Genomic DNA, 21,331 nt, shown 5'->3' on the forward strand with positions numbered 1-21,331 from the left:
CAGGGCCTCAGTGTCCTTTTCCATTAGGCAAGAGGCTTGACTTCCGCTCCCCTGGAAGGTTTTGCACGAAGCAGGAAATGCAGACACGAGAATCGCTAGTAAGAACAGGCTTTATTGAGACGTTTCAGTCGAAGGAAACATCTAGTCCCTCTGGCTGTGGCTTTATCTGCCTCCGAAGGTCCCCGGGGGCCCCTGTGCTTCCCACAAGGCAGTTGTGTTCCTGCTCAGCTCAGTGAGTCCAGTCCTGGGGCCAGGGAGGACTCGGGGACAACGGAGAGGGGCCCCACTCAGCCGCTCCGCGCTGCTCCTTCTCCAGAAACACGACGTGCTTTGCCCACAGCAGACGTCCCCACGGAAGGGCTGTCCTGTAGCCTCACCGCTTCCAAGTGGACCGAAGCCCGAAGAATGGGGCTCTGGGCCCCCCCCGACAACAGCCATGACGTGTAATGCTTCCAGGAGACGAGACAGACGACATTCTGCACCCAGGGATGTAGATGATTAAATACGGTCCCACCCACATAAATTAACTGTACACGTCCACGGCTCACAAAAAAGATCCCAGCCATTGACACGAGTCAGCAATTTCGAATCTGAATCCGAAGCAAAAAGGCACAGGAATCCCAGCGACACGCAGTGTTTTTTCAGACGGGACAGGAAGGCAGCTTGCCTTGACCCCGGGGCATCGATCAGGGCAGGAGCTACGCTGCCCTCAGCCTTGGGCTCTCGCTGAAGCCGGGCCAGGGGCTGATTCCCCGTATAACTGTCCTGTCCCCGGCCGGCCCCCCACGGCCTGACGGATGGTCCTCTGGACGTCTCGGTGTATCTCCCAGGAGTGACCGTGGGGCGTCTAGAGGTTGGGCAGCTCCCGAGAGAGAAGTGACCCCAGGGGAGGCAGTGAACAGCCCTCAGCCTAGTGGCTCCCTCGGCTCCTTAATGAAGACCGAAAAGGTTTGTTAGAAGGGAGAAGGTGGCCTGGACTAGCACTTTCTTCCCCGCCCCCGCCCTGGCGCTGGGATGGCTAGGTCACGGTCACGGTCAGTGAGGGAGGCATGGCGATGGTCAATGCTCAGCCACTCTCCTGCAGCCAGGCTGAGAAGGACCTGCCCATCGAGCAGCCTCCTTTATTTTTTTTAAGATTTTATTCATTTGACAGAGATCACAAGTAGGCAGAGGGGGAGGGGGAAGCAGGCTCCCTGCTGAGCAGAGAGCCCCATGCAAGGCTTAATCCCGGGACCCTGAGATCATGACCTGAGCCAAAGGCAGACGCTCAGCGCCCCAAGCAGCCTTCTTTCCCTCCTAAATTCCTATGCTCGTGGATCCTGGCCAAGGCTGGGGTCTGTCAGCACAGGACTGGTGACTGACCTTCCCCTCCAACCCAGACGGGACCTGCCAGGAGCATCAGCTCTAACTCAGCCCCATTTCTGCCTCACCGAGCAAACCTTCCACTTCATTGAACCCAGAGATCGGGTCCCTCTGGCCCTCAGCAGGCCACTGCAGATGCCATCCTGTGGCGTCCAATCCCCGGAGTGGGACAGCACCCACGAGCCAGGTCCAGCCTCGGCCAGACCCCACGCTTGAACCAACCCACCTTACAGCTCAAAAACCTGCCCCACATCTCTGCTCCCCTCTGAAGCGGAGCTTCTGGAATGTTCACTCCCCGTCTGGGGGCTCCTGTGTTCCGAACACAAGCAGGTTCTTCCCCCACCACCGCCGAATCTCACCAGCGCCCACCGGTGCTCAGTGCATCCCCGCCTGCCTTGTGCCTGCTCACACCCTCCCCAAGTGCCTTCCTCCGGCCCAGGACGCTGCCCTTTCTGCTTCACCTCCCAGCCTCGGGCCTCAGTGCCGACCCTTGTTCCCGGCCTTGCTCCCCCAGGGGCTGACAGTTGTCACTCTCAATGATGGCAGCTCACGTCTGTCTCCAGCCTGGCCTCTCCCTTAGCCCAGGCTCTGCTGTCCAGCTGACCGCTACAAATTTCTCCCCGCGTGGGCAGCTCCAGCCGAACAGATCCAGAAATAAGGTGGTTTTCCCACTAGGCCTGCCCTGCCACAGCCTCTCAGGGACAGTGACATCCTCTCGTCGCTCAGCCAAAAGACCTGCAGCCCATGGCTCCTCTCTACCCGGCCCCCAACGCCCAGCGCATCAGTGAATCCCGTGGGCTCCGCCTTCAAAACCAGCCGCCAGGGGTGCCTGGGTGGCTCAGTGGGTTACAGCCTCTGCCTTCGGCTCAGGTCATGATCCCAAGGTCCTGGGATCGAGCCCCGCATCGGGCTCTCTGCTCAGCATGGAGCCTGCTTCCTCCTCTCTCTGCCTGCCTCTCTGCCTACTTGTGATCTCTGTCTGTCAGATAAATAAATAAAATCTTTAAAAAAAAAATTAAAAATTTTTAAAAAAACACAAAAGACAAAAAAACAGCTGCCATTTCGGACATCACAGGGAAACACAGAACATTCCATCCAAACAATAATACACATTGTTTCCAAGTGCACGCGAAACATTCTTCAGAACAGACCGCTTGTGAGGCCACCAAACAAGGCTCAGTGAACATAAGAAGATCGAGATCAGACCATACATCTTTTCCAACCACAAGGTGACGAAGCCAGAAATCACCAGAAAAATGGAAAAATGCAGTCACGTGGAGGTCAACCAACATGATACCAGAGATCTGATGGGTCGACGAAGCCATCAGGAAGAAATTTCAGAAATACACGGAGACGGGGCGGGGCGCCCGGCTGGCTCAGTCGGGAATGCGTGTGACTCTACATCTTGGGGTCGTGCGTTTGAGCCCCATGCTGGGTGTTAAACTTACTTCAAAATAAATAAACTTAAAAAAATCTGAGACAAAAGAAAACTCTATGCATGTTTGCTTCCACCCTTTACCTGGATTCTCACTGGTCTCTGCTGTCCCCTGAATTCATTTCCCTTCTCGGTAGCCAAGGATCCCACTCCCAGGATCCCAGGCCGCCCCCCCTGCCCCAAGGGCGGCCCCCTCCCCTGTTGTCAGACCCTCTGGGCGCGCTTCTGCCCCCCTGCACATCCTTCCCCACGCCCCCACCCACGGCGGGGCAGGCAGGGAGCACCCCCAGTTGCTCTGGCCACCCCAGCCCTGCTGTCCGCGGCCTCCTGCCTATGGGTTTGTCTCTGTGGAGCTTATCACTCTCTCACATGCTACCTGTCCTTCCTGTCCTCCCTCTCAGCCCACAGCCATCTTGTGTCTTCGATTTGACCAGAGTAACGCCCTGAATGGTCAGGGATTTGGGTAGATGTTTTTCTCTTTCAAGATTTTAATTTTAGGGGCGCCTGGGTGGCTCAGTGGGTTAAGCCTCTGCCTTTGGCTCAGGTCATGATCTCAGGGTCCTGGGATCGAGCCCCGCATTGGGCTCTCTGCTCAATGGGGAGCCTGCTTCCTCCTCTCTCTCTGCCTGCCTCTCTCTCTGACTACTTGTGATCTCTCTCTCTCTCTCTCTCTGTCAAATAAATAAATAAATAATCTTAAAAAAAAAAAAAAAAAGAAAGATTTTAATTTTAACTCCTCTCTACACCCAACGTGGGGCTTGAACTCACAACCCTGAGATCAAGAGCCGCGCCCTCCGGGTGCCCATGGGTAGATTTCGTTCATTGCTGGGTCCCCAGCACCTGAGGCTGACTGGCCCCCCGGAGAGGCCCGGGAGCTGTTGGGGAGTGCGTGAGCGGTGGGCTCATGCTTCCGAGGCCTCCTCTCCCAGCCCAGGAGCTGCCAGCCCGCCTGCCTTCGAGAACCCTCTGGGGTCAGTCCCGCCTCCCGTGCGGTGTTACAGCCGGGGCCCCAGCAGCTCGCTGACTCTAAGTGGGCCCCGGGGCGGGAGGCTGAGTGCCCTGTGCGTTTGGGGAGCCCGAGCAGGTCCAGCCGCGACCCTCACGGACGCCGTCCTCTACCCCCCAGTCCCACCCCCACCCCTGTGTCCTTCACGTGCTGTGTCCCATTTGCTCCATTTTGCAAGTGAGGAAAAGAGTCCTACAAGGTTAACCCACAAGGTTAAGTCCCTCGCTCGAGGCTGCAGAGAGCTCCCCGGGGCCCACCCTTCACCCCACAACTCTCCAGCTGCCTCGGCCTGACACCCCCGACAGCAGACTGAGGCCCTTGTGGCTGCCGTGAGGCTGTGACGTCACCAGGCCTGCCGTGGCGTTGGGGGCAGGGTGGGCACAGACAGCTCAGGAGCTCAGTCCCAACACCCTACAGAGCCCGCCATTTCAGCACCCATGGGTGCTACCCCTTGACCCCCTGCCGTGGCTCACCAGCCCTGTTTTTTCCTTGGGATGGGATGGGGCCCCTTCAGGCCTGTGAGGTCCACCACCCTGGGCGGAGGCCGCTGGAGAGGAGTGGCCGTACCTTCCTTCCAGAGCCTTCCTAGGCTTCTGTGGCTGCCACACTCTGATTCACGTAATCGGGGTCGTCGCCGTCGTCATCTGGGCTGCCTGCTAGGGTCAGAGGCTCTTCCCTCGGGGCTCGCTCTGTGGACCAGCGGGCAAATGGGGGGCAGACGGGTCATGCGGACACACCCACACCTGTTCCCCCAGCCAGGGGCTCGGGCCCAGGCCCCCAGATGCCGCAGAACAGCCTGCAGGAAATGCTACAGGGAACGCTGCACCGGTCCCATCTCTGGGGTTTGCCAGAGATTTCCACCCAGGGGGCCTGGCATGGTTCCAGGCCACGGTGGCCACAGATGGGCCAGAGGCTTCGTTGTGAAATCAGCTACAAGAGCTGCACGGGAGCCTGCCCGCCCCCCATCCTCCCAGGCCAGCCCCCCACCCACAACCGATGCTCCCTCCCTCCCTCCCTCCCTCTCCACACCCCACCTGCCCGATCCTCCCAGGCCAGGCCCCCCCAGTCCGGAGCCCCTGCTCTCCCCCAACATACCCACAGCCCTCCTGGACTCCCGCCACTGCCGGATGGATGCGGAGTTCTGGTAGTCCTCTGATCCCTCGTCACCTGCAATGAGACCCCGGGAGAGGGGCTGGCACAGGCGGCCGCCGCTGTGGCTGGTCGTCGGGCCCCGCAGGGGAAGAAGGGACCCTGTCTGCGCATGCTCACTGAGGCCGGGACCCCTGGGGCCTCACCCAGGTGCTCCTGCAAAGGGTGAGCCTTCTGGGTTGGAGCGGGCGGTGACTTTGACCGGCACGGGTGGGCCCGGCGCAGGAGGCCAGCCTCCCTGCCCAGTCCCCGGGCCACAGCCTCACCTGAGTCAGGCTCCTTCTGTGTACAGATGAGCACGTTCTCGTAGGAGTTGGCGTCCTCGTTGTCGTCATCTGCCAGGGAAGGGGTGAGGGTCAGGTTGCTGGGGGGCCCTGCCCGGCGGCCTGGGTCTTCCTCCCTCTGTCCTGTCTTGGCCTGTCCTGCCAAGCCCCCTGCCCTCTGTGTCCCCCACGGGGTCTCGGAACATTCTCCTGGACGAGATTCTTAGTGGATGCTGGCCTGGCTCCAGCGGCCTCCACCCTGGGCTCCTTCCTGGTCTTCCAAGTTCACCCCAGATGCACGGGGGGAGGGGACATGAGGGGCGGGTTTGCAATCAGGCAGTTGGACAGTTGGAGGGAGGAAGGCCCATTGCTACCGGGCAGGGAGGGGCAGGGTGAGCCGCTGGGGGCCGAGGAGAGACAGGAAGCAGGCCTAGGCTGTCCTAAAGCCTAACCTTCAGGCAGGCAGGGTGGGCCTAGGCGGAATGTGGCCTAGCGGAGCCTGGCACCCCCCGTCGCCCCTGCAAGCTGAGCTCCAACCGCTGCGCCACCGGGTGGCAGCCGTCTGCGCCAAAGCGGCGTCAAGGGAGGAGGGTCCCTCCCATATTCAGCAGGGATGGGGTGGGGAGAAGAGGACCCCTCTCTCTGCCTGCCATGCGCCCCACCCCTGCAGCCCAGGGTGGCCCAGGCAGGAGCCGGGGGTGGGAGTGGGCTTCAAGCCTGGACCTGAGCTCCTCCCAGCAGGCCCTGCCCGCCTCGGTCCTCAGTTTCTCCTTCCTAAAGCCGAGGTGTTAAGGTCCAAAGATCCCAGCCTCCTTAGGGCCTGTAGGGCTTCGAGTATCACCATGGCTGCCTGGCCCGGGGCCTTCCTCCGAGGTCCCACAGCATTCATCAGGAGCTGCCCAGCCCTGAGGGGGCCCCTGAGTGACGAGGGGCTCAGCCATCCCCCCGCTACCCCCCTCCCAGCTCCCCTTCTTGTTCCCTCACCTCTGCTGCTTTCTCCCCTCCCTGCCTCCCACACACACCCCTTCCCTACTCTGCTCCGGGGCGCCTGCCCCCACCGCCTACGTCCCCCACTCCCCGGCCCCCTCCTCCCTGCCCCCTCCCCCTCACCTTCCTGGGGCTTCCGGAACTGCCCCCAGTTGTAATAGTCCATGGAAATGGGGGCTCTGGCAAGAAGATACAGACACAGAGGTAGCTGGGCAGGCCAGGGTTTGGGCCGAGAGGGTCACAGCGGATGCTCTAGCCGCCACCCCGCATGGCTCCAGCCGGCCTGACTGGTGACTCAAGGCAAGTCTCCGTCTTCTCTGGGCCTCAGGTGACCCATCCATGAGACAGAGAGACATCCCTGATTCTTGCTCTCTGGGATTCATGGAACTTATCTCTGGGCGATGCCCTAGAGCGGGGCCACGTCCCTGTCCCCGCAAAGGAGGGACATGGCCCCATGAGGGGAAGTGGGCTACCGAGCACCTTCCTCGGCCCGTGGCTTCTAGGGCAGGAAGCTTTCCTAGAGGGAGGACGTTGGGGGGTGAGAGGGGAGGGGGGAGACGCCAGCCAGAGAAGGCCACTCACGTGTGGGCCGCATCAGGGCCAGATCTGGGTCCGAGTCTGGTCCCTGCAGGAGGAGGCAAGGGTCAGGCCTGAGAGCTCGGCCCGCAGGCCCCACTGCAGCCCCCGCGTCCCGGGATCCCACCCACCTTTGCTGAAGTTCTGGTACCTGGAGGACTCAGAATCTGGAAGAAAGGCCGGGCTGGGCTCACGGCTTCCTCCCGCCCCCTGCCCCAGGGAAGGGCCTCCAAGGGCCCAGGTGTTTCCTGCCTTCCCACCTTGACACCTGCTCTCCACCTCCTCCCCAGCCAGGCCAACCCCGGGCCCTCCTGGCCCAACTCCCCCGGGCCCTTGGGCCTCCCCACGCTGCACCTGTCCCACCGGATGTTCACCTGCCTCGGCCCGCCGCACCCCTGCCCCACCCCTGCGTCTGAGGCCCACTCACCCTCGAGGCTGGGGGAGAAGCGCAGCAGCTTGTCCTTCCTGCAGGAAAAGGACGAGGGAGGGGCTGAGGGGGGCCGGTGGGGAAGAGGCCCCAGGGTTTCGGAACCACGGCCCCCTCGTGGGGCCCTCACGGTCCAGCTCTGGGGCTCCGAGGTCCAAGGGCTTGGCCTGAGCTCAGCCAGGTGGGGACCTTCCCATGGCCTCCTATGGGGCTGTGACCCCTCCTGGCCTGGGATAGGGGGCTTAGTCCTACCTTGTTAGGGCCACGTCAGAGTCCATGTCCACCAGGGCCCCAGGCCAGGCTTGCCTGACCACTGCAAAGGACAAGGGGATGTTGGTTGGGCCCCTAGGCCAGCCTGCCAGCGCCGTCCCCCCATGCCATGAGATCGGGCCGCAGTCCCCAGATGGACACCCCCAACCCTGAGCCTCGTCCCTGGACCCTTGGGTTTGGGGACTCACAGGAATAGGTCCGGGCCACTGCAAAGTTCTGTTGGTTCTCCTCCCTGGAAAAACATGGAGCTGAGCTGAACCAGGGCCTGGCCCCCCACAGCCCAAGGGACAGAGAGACAGGAGAGACGGACAGACAGGGATGAGGACCAGAGTGGGGAGGGGCAGACCAGGGCAAGAAAGAGAGGAGGAGCTGACCCCTCTCTGGGCCTCAGATCCAGGGCTCCCCGAAGCCCCCATTCTCTGGACTGCTCCCCAACCCTGCCCACTGGGCATCCACGCTTCTCGTACAGCCCCGAGCTGGAGCCAGCGGCCTCCACGGCCTCCCCAGGACCCCCGGAGATGGTCCAGAAGGGCTGTGAGCAGGGCTGGGGCAGTGGCCCTCTGATTCTGAGGTGAGAGTCCAGAGACTCTTCAGGGACATCAACCAGAGGGTAACCAGCCTTCCTGAGATGTTCAAACACACCATTCACTCCCACATAACTGGTGAGGTAACTTCAAGGCTTAGCAGACACAGCAAGGTAGCTGGCCATACCGGCATTTCCTTCTTCCTCTGAAATGGATTTTTATTTAGGTCCATCTAGAAGACTGTATCTTCCAGCCTCTCTTGTGCCTGAGTGTGGCCATGTGATTAAGCTCTAGTTAATGAAACGCAAGCCAAGATTGTTGGGACTTTAGAGGAGGCATTGCCAACAGAAGTGCACCCTTTTTGTCCTTATCCTTCCTTCTTACTACTGCCTGGAACACACAGGTGAGGGCTGGTGCTCTAGCTGCCATTTTGGAGCATGAAGTCCCCTTGAGGATGGAAGCCACTGCTAAGGATGGTAGAGCAGATTAGCTAGACATTAAAGCCTTTTGGGTTCCTCCTCTGGACCAGAAGGGGCACCTGACCCAGCCTTCCAGAAGCTCTGGTGTAGGGGGGCTGGGGAGGGGTCAGGGTGACCTGATTTAGGAAGGATGTCCTAACTGCACGGGCAGGACTCAACCCAAGAGGAGTGGGGAGAACCCAAGTTCCCCCCCGCCCACAGCCTCCTCCTGCCCAGGCCCAGCCTTCCACTTCCCATTATGAGGTGGTTTCATTTCTGGCTCAAACAGCCTATGTTTCTAACATCGATCAGAGGCCCAGAGTGGGCAGGCACTGAGAGAGGAGGGCAAAGAGGAGGAGAGACTAGGGAGGCCTGCCTGGGGGCAGGGGCGGGGCGGTGGGGGGCAGCCCCAGTGGAGACCGTAGGCTGGTCATCCGGAGGACCAAGTGGCCAGAAAAGCCTGAAAAAGCCCAGCCCCGGCCCCAGGGGTGGGCATGGATGTGGACATTCTATTTTCAAATTTCACTGTGGCTTTTCAGTTGCAAAAGGAAATGAGAAAGGGTGTGTGTGTGTGCATTTGTACGTGAGTTCCTTCCCCAGGCAAGAGTGTGCGCGTGCGAACGGCGCGCGCGCACACCCACACCCACACACACCCACACACACACACCACGGTTGGCGGGGAGAGGAGCGCTCCCCTGGACAAGAATGGGGGGGGTGGCAGGTGGGTGTGAGCAGGGTGCTGGCCCATATGCATGTCGCACGCAGGTCTCAGAGGCCCCCAGGCACTCCGTCGGTCACTTTTCTGCTCAGGGCAAGGACACCAGTGGCGGCCCTCCTCCCTCCCTGGGTTGTCCTTGGGCCACACTGGTGGTCGGCAGTGTCCAGCACGGCTGACCCTCCCAGGGCTCATACACAGAGTGGCTCGCTAGCCCCGGGGGTGCCTGGAGCTCCATCCCGCCCGGACCCCACTGCTTGGCCTGGGGTCAGTGAACCCCCACCACCCCATTTCCTCTCTACCCCTACCTCCTTCCTCCCAGATCCTCTGTGGCTCCCCTCTGCCCTTAGGACAGAGGCCATGGGTTCTCCCCAACAGTTGAGGCTCTCCTCCCTCCTCATCCATCTCACGCCTCTCCAGATATGCCCACACATACCACCTTGTCCCCAGAAGAAAGTGTCCACCCCAGTCCTGCAGGGAGAACCACCCACCCCGTTCTCTCCCTGACATGTTCCTTTTTGCCTTCTTTCTTAACATCCTCCCCACCTCCCCCTTCAGGCCTTCCTCCCGAGCCCCCGAGGACGTGCCCACCACGTCCTCCCAGAGCTCGGCTGGCCTTTTCCAGGGAGACTTGCGCGTGGCTCACATTTTCTCTGTGCCCGGTCTCTGCTCCCCACATTGCTGGGAGGGCAGGGCTCTCTGTCAAGCCCCAGCACCAGCCTGGTGGGCTCCCCCAGGCGGGTGGCAGAGGGTGGATCTCTGGAGATAGAGGGGGGCCCGCCAGAGAGTGGCACCCCATTTCCCCAAAGCTCTCTCGGGCCCAGGTGGGGGTGGGGAGGGAGGAGGGGACAGTGCGTGGAGAGCCCTGAGGGTTCCTCCCTCCGTCCCTCCCTCCCTCCCTGCACTGCTCTGGACCCACTAGAGCCCAGTGTGGAGACGGCGGGAGCGAGGGCTGAGGGCAGAGGTGCGTGGACAACACGAGGGGAAGCCTGTGTGCTTGCCCACAGTCAGGGGACACAAAGTCCCTGGGCTGGGGACACCGAGACACTCACGGGCTCCTCTGTTCATAGATCTTCTCAGACTTCTTCACCGCTGCAAGAACAAGCCCGGATTAGCGAGTGACCCCAGGCTGGGGTGGGAACTGAGATCCGACATCCCCCCTCCTCTTGTCTCCCCTGTGCCCTGGGCAGGCCTCGGATGGGACGTGGGGGCTGGCCCGCCCACCCCTGTGGGCCACCCGTCATGGACAGGATGTTTGCTATTAGGAGAGCAGAGCCTGGAGAAGGTGGCTGCTGCAGGCAGCACAGCAGCCCCCCCACCCCCGTTTTTCCAGAACATTCCCCAGCCGCAACAAAACCAAAGCCCCACAGTGAGCCAGACCCACCGTCTTCATGGGTGGTTCAGGGCTCTCCTCCTTGCCTTGTGAAACTTGTTTGACCGCCTTTGGACCACAGCCAGGGCTGGGGACCCCACCCCTGTCCCCACCACGTGCCCTTACCTGGGCGGGAGCAGCGCACGCACAAGCTGGCCACCGTCCCCAGCAGCAGCAACAGGGCCACCCCGGGCCACAGCAGCTCGCTCTCCACATTCATGTCCACTCCTGGCCACATGTCCGGCAGTGCTGCAACGTAGGACCCCCTGTGACCAGCTCTCCAGAGCCCCCCAAGCCCCACCCTGTTGGGTGTCTGTCACCCCCAGCCCCGGACAGCCCCGCAGTGGAGCCCAGGCCATGGGAGCACCATGTCCCCTCCCTGTCCGAGGACTGAGTCAGGCCACAGCCAGGCCTTCTCCCCCACCTGAGCCCAGACCTTCATCCCGGGCCCCCAGGGCCATCCCCCACACTTGGTAAGTGCTGGAAGGTTCTGGGGACCCACCAGACCGCCCCATGTGTATATGTCCCAAAGTGCCCTCGCTTAATCTACACAACCACCCGTGGCGGGAGAGGCTCCCAACATTTCACAGATACAGAAACTGAGGCTGGGGATCCCGGCTGCACAGGAGAAAGAAAGGATTCCAACTCCAGCCTCCGGACTGCCTCACCTGTTGCCTCCTGCAAACCCAGCTTTGCTCCCTGAGCTCAGTCCTTGGTCCCTTCCATACAGGAGACCTGGGAGCCCCCACGCACCCCAGGGCGCTTCTCTGTCCCTCTCCATGCCTCTCAGGGGAGCTGGGAGTGGGATTTCCTTCCTTTCTAAGATTTCATTCATTTATTTGCCAGAGAGAGAGGGACAGAGAGAGCACAAGCAGGGGAGCAGCAGGCAGAGGGAGAAGCAGACTCCCCGCTGAGCAGAGAGCCCGATGCGGGGCTCGATCCCAGGACCCCGAGATCACGACCTGAGCCAAAGGCAGACGCTTAATCGACTGAGCCACCCAGGCTTCCTGGGGTTTCGTTCTTTAAACACCCAGGGGTTCTTGAGGACGGTAGGGGAAGAAGGGTGCTCTGGGGAGAGACTGGGTGGGCTGCCCAGGGCTGGTGGAGGTGGGATGTGCTGGGAGGGGGGACCCTGCGGGGAAAGGAGCCTCGGAACCCAGCCTGGCAATGGGCCCTTGCTGGGTCAGTGACCGGCCCCAGTGGAGGAGCCAAGCTGTGATGGCCTGTCCTTGACCGAGCCATAGGCAGCCACACACCCAGGCCAGGGAGGACAAGTACAGCCCTCTTGGAGGGGGGGGTTCCAAGGAGAATCTTGGCATCCCGAGAGACCCAGTCAGTCTCCTGGCAGTGGCCAGGGACACAACTGAGGGCCACAGCGGGGTTTCCGAGGGAGCCCTGCCCCAGGAGTGTCCCCTCTGTGCATGTCTGTTTCTGCAGGCTCGGTCCCCCCAGGGGGAGGGCTTCTCCCCCCTTTACAGCTGGGGAAGGCGAGGCGCAGGGAGAAGCTGAGCTCTGTACCGCCCAGCTCCTGTTTTGGGCTCCCCGAGGCCATGGCTGCACTGGGCTGTCCCCTCACCTCCCCGAGCTTCCTGAGCCCTCATGGCACAAATGACAAGGAGGCCTGAGCCACCCTGAGCCCCCATCGGGGCTGTCCCAGTGAAGCCGGCTCTCCTTCCCCGAACACCAAGTGAGTCAGCGGGAACTCCAGAATTCCCAAACATCGTGATGGGATAGGAGGGCGTCCGTGGGGAGCCCCCGCGCTCGGGGACCGGGCCCCGCCCCCCCAGCCTGCGCAGCCTCCTGCTTCCACACACCAGGGCCGCATGGGGCAGGCTCTCTGCTGGGCCTCAAGCCGCAGCCCAAGGGCCCTAGAGGTGGTGCAGGGCTGGGAGCACCGGGCGGTGGCGGGAGGACTTCTGCCTGTGCCTTGGGATCTGTTAGCCTCAGTCTTCTCATCTGTAAAATGGGGACCAACCCAGGGCCTTTCTCAAAGAACTGCTGGCAGATGATAAGCAGCCTGGCTCTGCGTTCGGGCTTCCCGGAGAGAAGCCTGTGCGGGCTCCTGTGTCTGGTTTGGAGAACTCCCTCGCGCTCCCGAGGCCTGGCCCTTGAGGCCGCCGTCCCGGGGAAGGGCGGCCCACCATCCCAGGGGATCCTGGCCCCCAGAGAGCCCTCTTGCTCCCCGGATGCCCCTGCTCTCCTGGGACAAGCAGCAGGGGCCAGCTGCCCCCTAGGCCAGGTCCACCCCACCCGCCTGGCACTGGGGGAGGGAGGAGAGGCGAGCACGAGCGCGCCGAGGGGGCCTCCGCCATTAAGTCTAACATCGCTGGCCTTCAGGATGGAGCAGGGAAATAATGACACGCATCCCTCAGGTTTGTCATGAGGCACGAAGGTGGGGGAGACACGGCTGGATGGCTACGGTGACTTGCCGCATCAGGGTCTCTGTGGAAGGGGACGGGGCCGCCTCTGGGAGGTGAGCATTGCAACAACCTACCAGGGAATTCCTGCCTGTTCCCCACCCCTGCACGCGGGTCTGAGCCTCCCTCCACCGCTCCCCTACCCCGCACGTGGGCCATCACGCCGGGACCCCAGGGCAGGCTGGGGTCCGCCCCAGCCCCTCCGTTGTCCCAGACACCCCAAGCCGGGGAGGGAGAGCGAGGCCCAGAGAGGGAGTACTTGGCCCAAGTTCGTCCAGCGAGCCAGTCCCGGAGCCAGGATCCCCAAGCTCGGGCCGGGCCGACCCCCAAGGCCCTCCCTGCTCTTTGACCCCTGTCTTGTATTACCTTTTGTAAGAACCATGAAATCTTTTTTAAAAGAGAGACCGATTTGAGGAATGGGCCGTCAGCGGCCCCCAGACGGAGTCAACCTGCCTCCAGGCCTGGCTTTCCCACCCAGGTTCTGAGCTGGCGGAAGAGGGCTGGGGGAGGAGGCTGAGCCCCCAGAAGGGCCCCAAGGGGCAGGCAGGGCTGGGTTGGGCGGGGAGGCTAGGCGGCCACAGGCCGTGGTACACAGGCCAAAATAGCACAAAGGGAAGTACGCAGTTTTCAGATGAACAAAGTTTGCAACAGCCGAGCTGGGGGAAGGCCCTCGGGGCTGGGCTGGGCCAGCGGGAAAGGCCCTCAGAGACCCTCCTGCCCCATCTCCCAGCCCGCCTCAGGCCTCACCTGCGGAAGGAGGCCTCCCTGGGCCACAGGGCGGCCTATGGGGTAGGAGAAAGAGGTTGGGTCCAAGCCCTGGGGAGGTTTATCTGCCGGGCTCTGTTCCGTTTCCCCCCTCATCTAGGCCTTCAGTTGAGGCCGACCCAGGGGCCTCTAATGGAGGCTCCGGAGGCTCAGGTGGCCACTGCGGGGCCCGTGCAGCCCTGGTCCTGGGGCAGAGGTGGGGGAGGGTGGCGGCCGGGGTCAAGGAGCTCCCCAGCCGAGGGCTGGTGGGCCAGGCTGGGGGCCGGGCAGGGGCGGCGGCGTAGGGGGAAGGCTGCTTCCCTCTGGTCTGCGGTGGGCTCTGGGCACACTTGCCCAGAGTCTCACCCGTCCTCCCACAGCCTAGCGGCAGGGATGTTTCAGTCCCATTTCGCAGATGAAGAAACCAAGGCTCATGGGTCTGGCCCCTCACCGGGTCTCTGGAAGCAATGAGACCCCCCCCACACACACACACTCCTGCCAGGAGATTCTCCCCCGCCAGGCCCGTGTAGGCAGGGCTGGAGAAGGCGAGGGTGGGAAAGCGCTGGAGCCCCAGACCCGAGCAGGGTTGCGAGAGAGGGGTCCCCAGCGAGGGGGCCAAGCGAGGGAGAGCCAGGTGTTCTAGCGACTTCCCAACCCCCCAGCCCTCCCGCAGGCCCCGTAGGGCCATTCCCACCCCCGTGGGGGGTTGGTGGGAGGCAGCCTCGGGGCCCCCCACGCCGGGCCGGGCCGGGCCCTGGGCACTGCCGAGGAAGACTCACCTGAGAGCCGGGGCCTGTCACTGCGGCCCCCTCATGCCGAGCCGGCGCACCTGCTGAGCGGACGCCGACGCCGCGGATACTGGCGGGCAGCGGGCGAGGCGGCGGGCTTCCTGTCAGCCCTGAATCATCCCTCACATCCGCTGCTCGGCCGGACCGGCTGCCTGCACAGACGGGGACGCAGAGACACTCGCAGAGACAGGGAGAGACGCTGAGAGACAGACGGAGGGGAGAGAGCAAGAGACAGACATCAGCACAGGCTCAGAGAGGACAGACGCACGGACGGACACACGCGCGCACACACACACACACACACACACACACACACACACACACACACACGGAACCCTGAGTCACACAAAGAGGAAGAGACACTCAGAGGGACGGGGAGAGGGGGAGAGGGAGAGCGGAGTGGGGTGAGCCCTCGGACACACACAGGCGGCCAGAGAGCAGGAAGCCACAGACAGACACACACACTGAACCCCACACCAACACACACATACACACCCGGCGAGGGAGAGGCCCCGAGAGAGACACACACACAGAAAAAGATGTCACAGGGCACGTGTCAGAGGAAGCGGGACGGGGAGGCAAGGTGAAGGGCTGGAGAAGGGGGGAACGAGCCACGAGCCATGGCTCCCCCCTGCTCCCCTCCCCCACAGTTCCCAGAGACGCCCTCCTGCGGCTGCTAGTCCTGCCATCGTCGGCTCCTGGGGGGGCCCATAAACATACGGGGTGCTTCCGTGTTGTTGCCTGTTACTGGGCGGTAAGTGACTGGCCCAAGGCCATCAAACCCCTGGTGGCACCGACACTCCCAGGAGACCCCAGGGAAACCCCCGTCAGTCTGGCATTTCAGACCTGGGCTTCCTGGTCCCAGGGCCCCCCGCCTCCCTGGGCCGGAGGACTGGGCTTCTCTTCCAGCCTGTCCGGGGCGGCCAGGGCTCAGACAGGAGGCCCAGCCCCAAAGGCACCAGCGGGCCAGGGCCAGGGCCAGGGCCAGGGCTGCCCGGGGCTGCCACCCCGTGGGGAAGAAGGGTAGTGCACCTGCCTGGCCTTGATGTGGGAGATCCTGTGGGCCTTGCCCCCGGCGCCTGTCCTCATCCTCCTGCAGCTGACTCCCAGACCTGTGCGGGCACCGCCACACTCCCTGCCCCACGCCAGGCAATGCTGCATTCGGTTCCCTTGGTAACTGGCCCCTTGGATGTCACTTACCCAGGCGATGAGACTGGAGGCCCACGGAAGCTATGCTGGATTTGAACCCCGGTCTGCAGTCTGTTGTCTTCCCAGCACCCGCAAGTGCAGGAGGTCGGTGGGTGCACGCCAGCAGCCCTCCTGATGGGACCACCTGCCCAGCCCCCACTCATGTGGGCCAGCGTCGGTGCCCCTTGACCCCTGGACTGGGTGCCTGCCCAGGGGTTTCCAGCTGGCAGAGACTGACAGAGGCTCCCCCGTCTGATGGGAAGGAGCTGTCCTATGCCTGGCTTCTGTCCTGGGCCTTGGCAATGGCAGACGGTACCTCTCACCACTGGCAAAGTCTCCAGGTCAATCTGCAGTGGGACCTGGGAGCCCTCAGACCCTCTCCAAGCCCGTTTCCCATCTCCAATAATTTTTGTACCTTTTTGTACCTGCGTGGAAAAAGGAGGCTGTCCCCCTTCTGGTCAATTTTCAAAGTCCTCTAAGGTCCTATTTTATTTATAAGTCAGAGTTGTGACTTAGAAAATAGGCTTTGAAAAACGAGACAGTTCACATCCAGTTGCGTCAAAGGTTTCAATTTTTTTTTTTTTTTTATAATTCAGTAGTTTTTGTGTATTACAGATTTCTCATGACCGTTTGTGATTTGGTACCATTACCTTCCCAGTGTTGTGCAACCATCACCACCATCCATCCCCAAACCGTCATCACTCCAGACACACTGGCTTTTCAGCTCACTAAGGGGCCAGCTGTGTGCACACTCGGGACCTAATCAAGATCCCTAGGTAGCAAAGCGACAGCTCTAAAAACTCAGCAATTCCAAGCTGAGAATCTTCAGGGGTCATATATATCCTAAAGGCTGATGGGAAGCTGTGCCATCTTTTTCAGAAAAATCACCCGAAGAGCGTACGACATTCTAGAACGCCCTGGAGCCCCACATATGTCTGCCACCCCCAACTCCACGTCTTAAGGTGCCAACGAGCCTCCATCTACCCCCTCCTCCTGAGCCAAATCTGACGTTTATTTGTGGTTGTGAACTCACTACCCAAAGGAACCTAGAGTATCCTCATCCTTCTGCTTCCCCCGACCTCAGGACCTGCTACTTTTGCTTTGTCCTCTAGGTGTAGGTAGGTTCTTAAAGTGGTTTGTACGTTCTATGAGCACCAGGCCGTCTGACCACGTCTGACCACGTCGGACTTATTTTCCCTCTATTGCATTGTGACCCGATGCTGTGTGCGCCTCCGGGCCATTCCGTCATCTGAACACAGCTTCTGCTGCTGTGAATGTGCTTTCTCTGGGGCTCATACCCGGGAGGGGAACCACTGGGCTCTAGAACATGGGGACATTCCATTCCCAAGTGAAGTCCCCAAGTGTAGTTCCGACTTACATGCTCCTCTGCAGGACACAAACTCTCTAGCCACCAGTCTGTCAGGTCGTGATGGCAGGCGTGGGGGAGTTTTTTTTTTTTTTTCCTCCGTGTGATCTTGACTTACTAGCCAGGACTGCTAGTGAGGCAGGATAGCATTCTTCTCATTTTGTTTGTATTTTGATAGAGTACTTTAAAAAGGTTATCTAGGGGGCACCTGGGTGGCTCAGTGGGTTAAGCCTCTGCCTTCAACTCGGGTCATGATCTCAGGGTCCTGGGATCGAGCCCCACATCGGGCTCTCTGCTCAGCATGGAGCCTGCTTCCTCCTCTCTCTCTGCCTGCTTCTCTGCCTGCTTGTGATCTCCGTCTGTCAAATAAATAAATAAAATCTTTAAAAAAGAAAAAAAAAAGGTTATCTAGTGAGCACACTCTTAATTTCACTAGAGGGTAATGCATGTCAGCAATCCCTCTACCAAGTCCAAGGGAATCGTGGCTATTTGCAGAATCCCTGGGCTGCCTGAAAAGCTTCCCATGTTTCTCTCCTGCCCCGTCCCGTTCAGAAAGATAAGCTTCTGGGCCGCTAATGATGTTACTAATGGTCACCTTGCCTCCCACTGTGAACAGAACTCCAAACGGAACACCAGAGAGCCTGCCGTTGTGAAATAGTGTGCTTTTATTTGTGTGTTTGGTATTTTGCACCTAGGGGGTGGCTACAGAGGTGGGCAGAGATTAGTAGTAGGTTAGAGTCAAGTACGTTATTTCGGTTCACGTTCATGGCCAAAAACTGCAGAAGGAACTAAGATGTGTGGATTTAGAAGCCTGTGGACCTCGTGAAGGGCAGACCCGAGGAAGCACCAGGAGCCGCCCCCCCCCACACACCTGCCAGCCGCGGGCCGTTTCATGGCCCTGCGTGCCGGGCACACCGGATCTGGGGAGCATAGGGCAGGGGAGCCACCTGTGACACACTGAGGATGGCTGACAAGGGTGCTCCGGGAGGGGACACCCTGTCTGCCTCCCCGCGGGACTTCCCGGTAAGAGCACTGGTGATAAGTCCACAGGGCGAGACCTGGAGGAGGGGCTGGCACGGAAGGCCTGCCCCGTTCTCCATGAGACCAAGGAGCCCCGCGCACGACAATGGGCCCCAGCAGGTCCTACTGCTGTGATCGCCCGCCCGGAGAGCAGACCTTGCGCAGGCTAGTGGCCCCACATGACCCCCGCAGCCGGGCGGAATCTGTGAAAAGGACAGAAGGAAACAACAGTATTTTAAGTACTTGTGAGAAGAGCCAGTTGTAAAGAAGGCTTTAAAGCAACGGATGGGGGGGTGGGGCTGGCTGGCCCAGTCGGTGGACCGTGTGACTCTGAATCCCAGAGTCGTAAGTTCAAGCCCCATGTTGGGCGCAGAGTTTACGCAAAACAGAAAAACACAGGAACCACCAGGTGCAAGAACTCTTACGGGCCACAGGGCACCATCTCACTGCCCACATGATCTGTTCCTAGGGAGTCTCAACCAGGAGCTCCTTTAGAGGCTGGTGGAAATTGGCTCTTCTCGCCCAAGTAACGACCAAGTAACCTCCTTCAGGGAGAAAGCCAGGCCCTTTCTGAAGATCCTGAACTGGGAGCAGAGGCCAGGCCACAATCCCGGCACCCTCCTGTGACCCGAACGCACGCCTCCTGACCTCCTCCTTTCTGCCTCCTGCCAAGACCTCCCTGAACAAGACGTTTCGGTCAGGAGGGGAAGCCCTGGCTTCTGAAAGTTGGGTATGCAAACTTCTCCTCCCCTGGGACTGGGAGAAACAGTCTGGCCCCTGACAAGATGGGCTCTGAGGTAAGAACATTCTCAGAAACCTGAGCCCCTTATTAAAATGGCCCCGCTTGACGTCCCATTACATCTGGTTTCTCTGAGGGCAGTTTAAGAACAGCGGACGGGGGGCGCCTGGGGGGCTCCGTGGGTTAAGCCTCTGCCTTCGGCTCAGGTCATGATCCCAGGGTCCTGGGATCGAGCTCCGCATTAGGCTCCCTGCTCGCAGGAAGCCTGCTTCTCCCTCTCCCTCTCCCACCTACTCCCCCTGCTTGTGCTCCCTCTCGCTGCATCTGTCATAAAATCTTTAAAAAAAAAGAAAAACCAAACAGCAGGGACAAAAAAAACCAAAAAACAATGCAGACGGAAACCCATCTCTGGAACATTCATACTGTGCGCAAACCTTTGTGAAAATGAACCCATTTGTTTAGGTGCTGATTTGGGCAAAGACAAAGACGCACCCTCCTCTCTCAATTCGGTTACTTCGGGATGGGAGGCGGGAATTAAGCTGCCGTCTGTAACACCGAGCACGGCACAAACACCAGGGGCCAAGGGAAGAGGAGCTTGTCCCGATCACACCCCCGGGGAAGTCACAGGGAGAGAGAGGGAGGAAGACAGCCGGGCGGGAGTTGCGCTTCAGTCCCGAGAAACCTCTGGAAACCCGGATGACCCAAGGGTCTGAGCCCGCTGCAGGCCCTTCAGAGGTGGGATCCAAGTGACCTTTGAAAAGAAGCCTCCTAGAGCTGGGCTTCGAGCCTCCGGCCACCAGCCCAACCATACGTGGGGCGAAGGGTTTTTGGTTTCAGGGACCCTCTCTCTTAGAGAAAACACCAGCGAGCATCAAGTTCTCTCCTCCAGGCTGGGCAGGGGGCAGTCCACACGGACGGCCACGCTTGCTCGCACCAGAACAGCGCCTGCCCTCCCCCTGCAGGGTGAGCCACCGTCAAGCCTCGCCTCCCTGCACCAGGCCAAGTCGTCTGCCAGCACCCTCGCCGCCAGCCGGGCCTCTCCCTGACACGGCAAAGCTCTGCACCTTGTCCCCTGGGCCACAGAACCGCCCAGCAGTGCCCCCGACAACCTATCACCCGCTGGCCACGAAGCAGCCCCCACCACCGTCCCCAGGAGCACCCAGAACTTCCGCTAAACACAAGCATTATTCAAAGCAGGGACCCCTCGTATAAACAGCGGATTTCTCCCATTCTGGGCAGAAACGGCCTTGAAAACCTAGTCAAACACCATGGCCACACACCTGTGCACGCACGGTCTCTGTTCAGGAAATCACGTTCTTAGGAAACGAGGGGGAAAAAGGGAAGACCCCGGTGTGCTGTTTCTAATCATCACTGGCTCTGAAAAGAAGCTCTCGATTCCTGTAAGATCCCAAAGCAAGAGACGCGTGGCTCGTGCAGCCGCAGCGTGTGCCGCGGACTCGGCTGCCGCTTCCCGACTTTAAAACGGCGCAAATTTCACGTTGAGGGCAGCTGGAAAGAACTCAAAAATAAGGACAAGCATTAAATATTACGTAAGGTTTTCTTTTATTTAAAAGATCATTCACAAAATACCATATCCATAGATTTCCTTTCGGTCATATAGCTGAATGTGTGAAGTGTTTGGAATTCCGTTCTTACGTTTAAAAGTCAACCGGGTGGCCCAGAAGTTTAGATGAATGTGTTTTGTTCTTAACCTTTGCCCCACGGAGATGTAAGCAGGTCATCTAAAGCATCGGGCCCGGCTACAACCACATAATGCATGTCTTTCGTAAGTTAAGCATTGGTGTCACACAAATGGTTCTTATTCAGAAGCAGAGGAGGCAGGGAAGGAAGGACAGGAGAGAGTTCTGTAACTGCTGAGACCCCGGGACAGAGACGCGGCGGGGACGTGCGCGGGGCTCTCCTCCAGGGGCTCCAGCCGCTGGCCAGCCCCGAGCTGCTCCCCGCGGCCCGGAGCGGGACTGGGCGCTGCAGAACCGAGCTGTTCACACGCAGGCTTTCCAGCTCCGAAGCCACGGCCACCCCCTGCCCCCCCCCCAAGTGCCGAACTCACTGTGTGGGGACAAGCAGCTCTGCCCCCAAGAGGAGACCCGGTGGCTGAGCGCCACCCGCCGGCTACCCGGACGTCCCTGTCGGCTCTGCATAGTAAAATCCTCAATTCATCAAGCAAAACAGTAAAGTGCCAGACTGTAGGCTCCTTTTCATTATAAAATCCAGGGAAGCTGGGAAGCCCAGGAGCTCGCTGCTACACCAAAGAACAGAGAAACACAAGGGAGAGATGCGGGCTCCACACACAGCGGGGACCAGAGGAGCGGCCACGTCTCCACGCGGTCAGGGCAGCCCGGTGTGGCTCTGCCACCGCCACCCTTCGGTCCCCCCCGAGCACCCTGGCCAGCGGAAAGGAGGGAACCAGCCCGCACAGCGTGCTGAAGGCACACCAGGGGGTGTGAACACAGCGGTGCGCTCGGCGGGTCCTCTCCGGCTCGCCACGCTGCTCCCCCCTTCTT

At 60.6% G+C, this 21,331-nt stretch overlaps 1 protein-coding gene across 4 annotated transcripts; it reads right to left on the minus strand.

Moving 5' to 3' along the window:
* Positions 1-92: 92 nt before the first annotated feature.
* LOC111145701 (linker for activation of T-cells family member 2) lies at positions 93-14,700 on the minus strand. Of its 4 annotated transcripts, none has more exons than XM_022500825.1 (13): positions 14,485-14,700; positions 10,671-10,793; positions 10,225-10,264; positions 7,664-7,707; positions 7,458-7,518; positions 7,206-7,243; positions 6,910-6,945; positions 6,785-6,827; positions 6,326-6,381; positions 5,219-5,287; positions 4,899-4,970; positions 4,371-4,492; positions 93-929 (listed from the first exon to the last, which is right to left on the minus strand). In XM_022500825.1, exons 2-12 carry the CDS (start codon positions 10,780-10,782, stop codon positions 4,389-4,391), a joined length of 675 nt encoding a protein of 224 aa, XP_022356533.1. In that variant the 5' UTR covers positions 10,783-10,793; positions 14,485-14,700; the 3' UTR covers positions 93-929; positions 4,371-4,388. The 4 variants fall into 4 exon arrangements, with proteins under 4 accessions (XP_022356533.1, XP_022356532.1, XP_022356531.1 ...); XM_022500824.1 differs by lacking the exon at positions 14,485-14,700 and adding an exon at positions 13,328-13,448 and having other exon boundaries at positions 93-476; XM_022500823.1 differs by lacking the exon at positions 14,485-14,700 and adding an exon at positions 13,328-13,447.
* Between the last annotated feature and the right edge of the window lie 6,631 nt (positions 14,701-21,331).

Source organism: Enhydra lutris, unplaced genomic scaffold (assembly GCF_002288905.1).
Source record: "Enhydra lutris kenyoni isolate GAN:26980312 unplaced genomic scaffold, ASM228890v2 scaffoldscaffold13, whole genome shotgun sequence".
Classification (NCBI taxonomy): Eukaryota; Metazoa; Chordata; class Mammalia; order Carnivora; family Mustelidae; genus Enhydra; species Enhydra lutris.

Excerpts from the sequence above, each read along its gene's own strand:
- LOC111145701 (XM_022500824.1), bottom strand. Across the intron at positions 10,265-10,670 it reads CGTGCGCTGCTCCCGCCCAG|CGGTGAAGAAGTCTGAGAAG; the intron begins GTAAGGGCACGT and ends TTGTTCTTGCAG. Across the intron at positions 6,382-6,784 it reads GGCCCTGATGCGGCCCACAC|AGCCCCCATTTCCATGGACT; the intron begins GTGAGTGGCCTT and ends TCTTCTTGCCAG.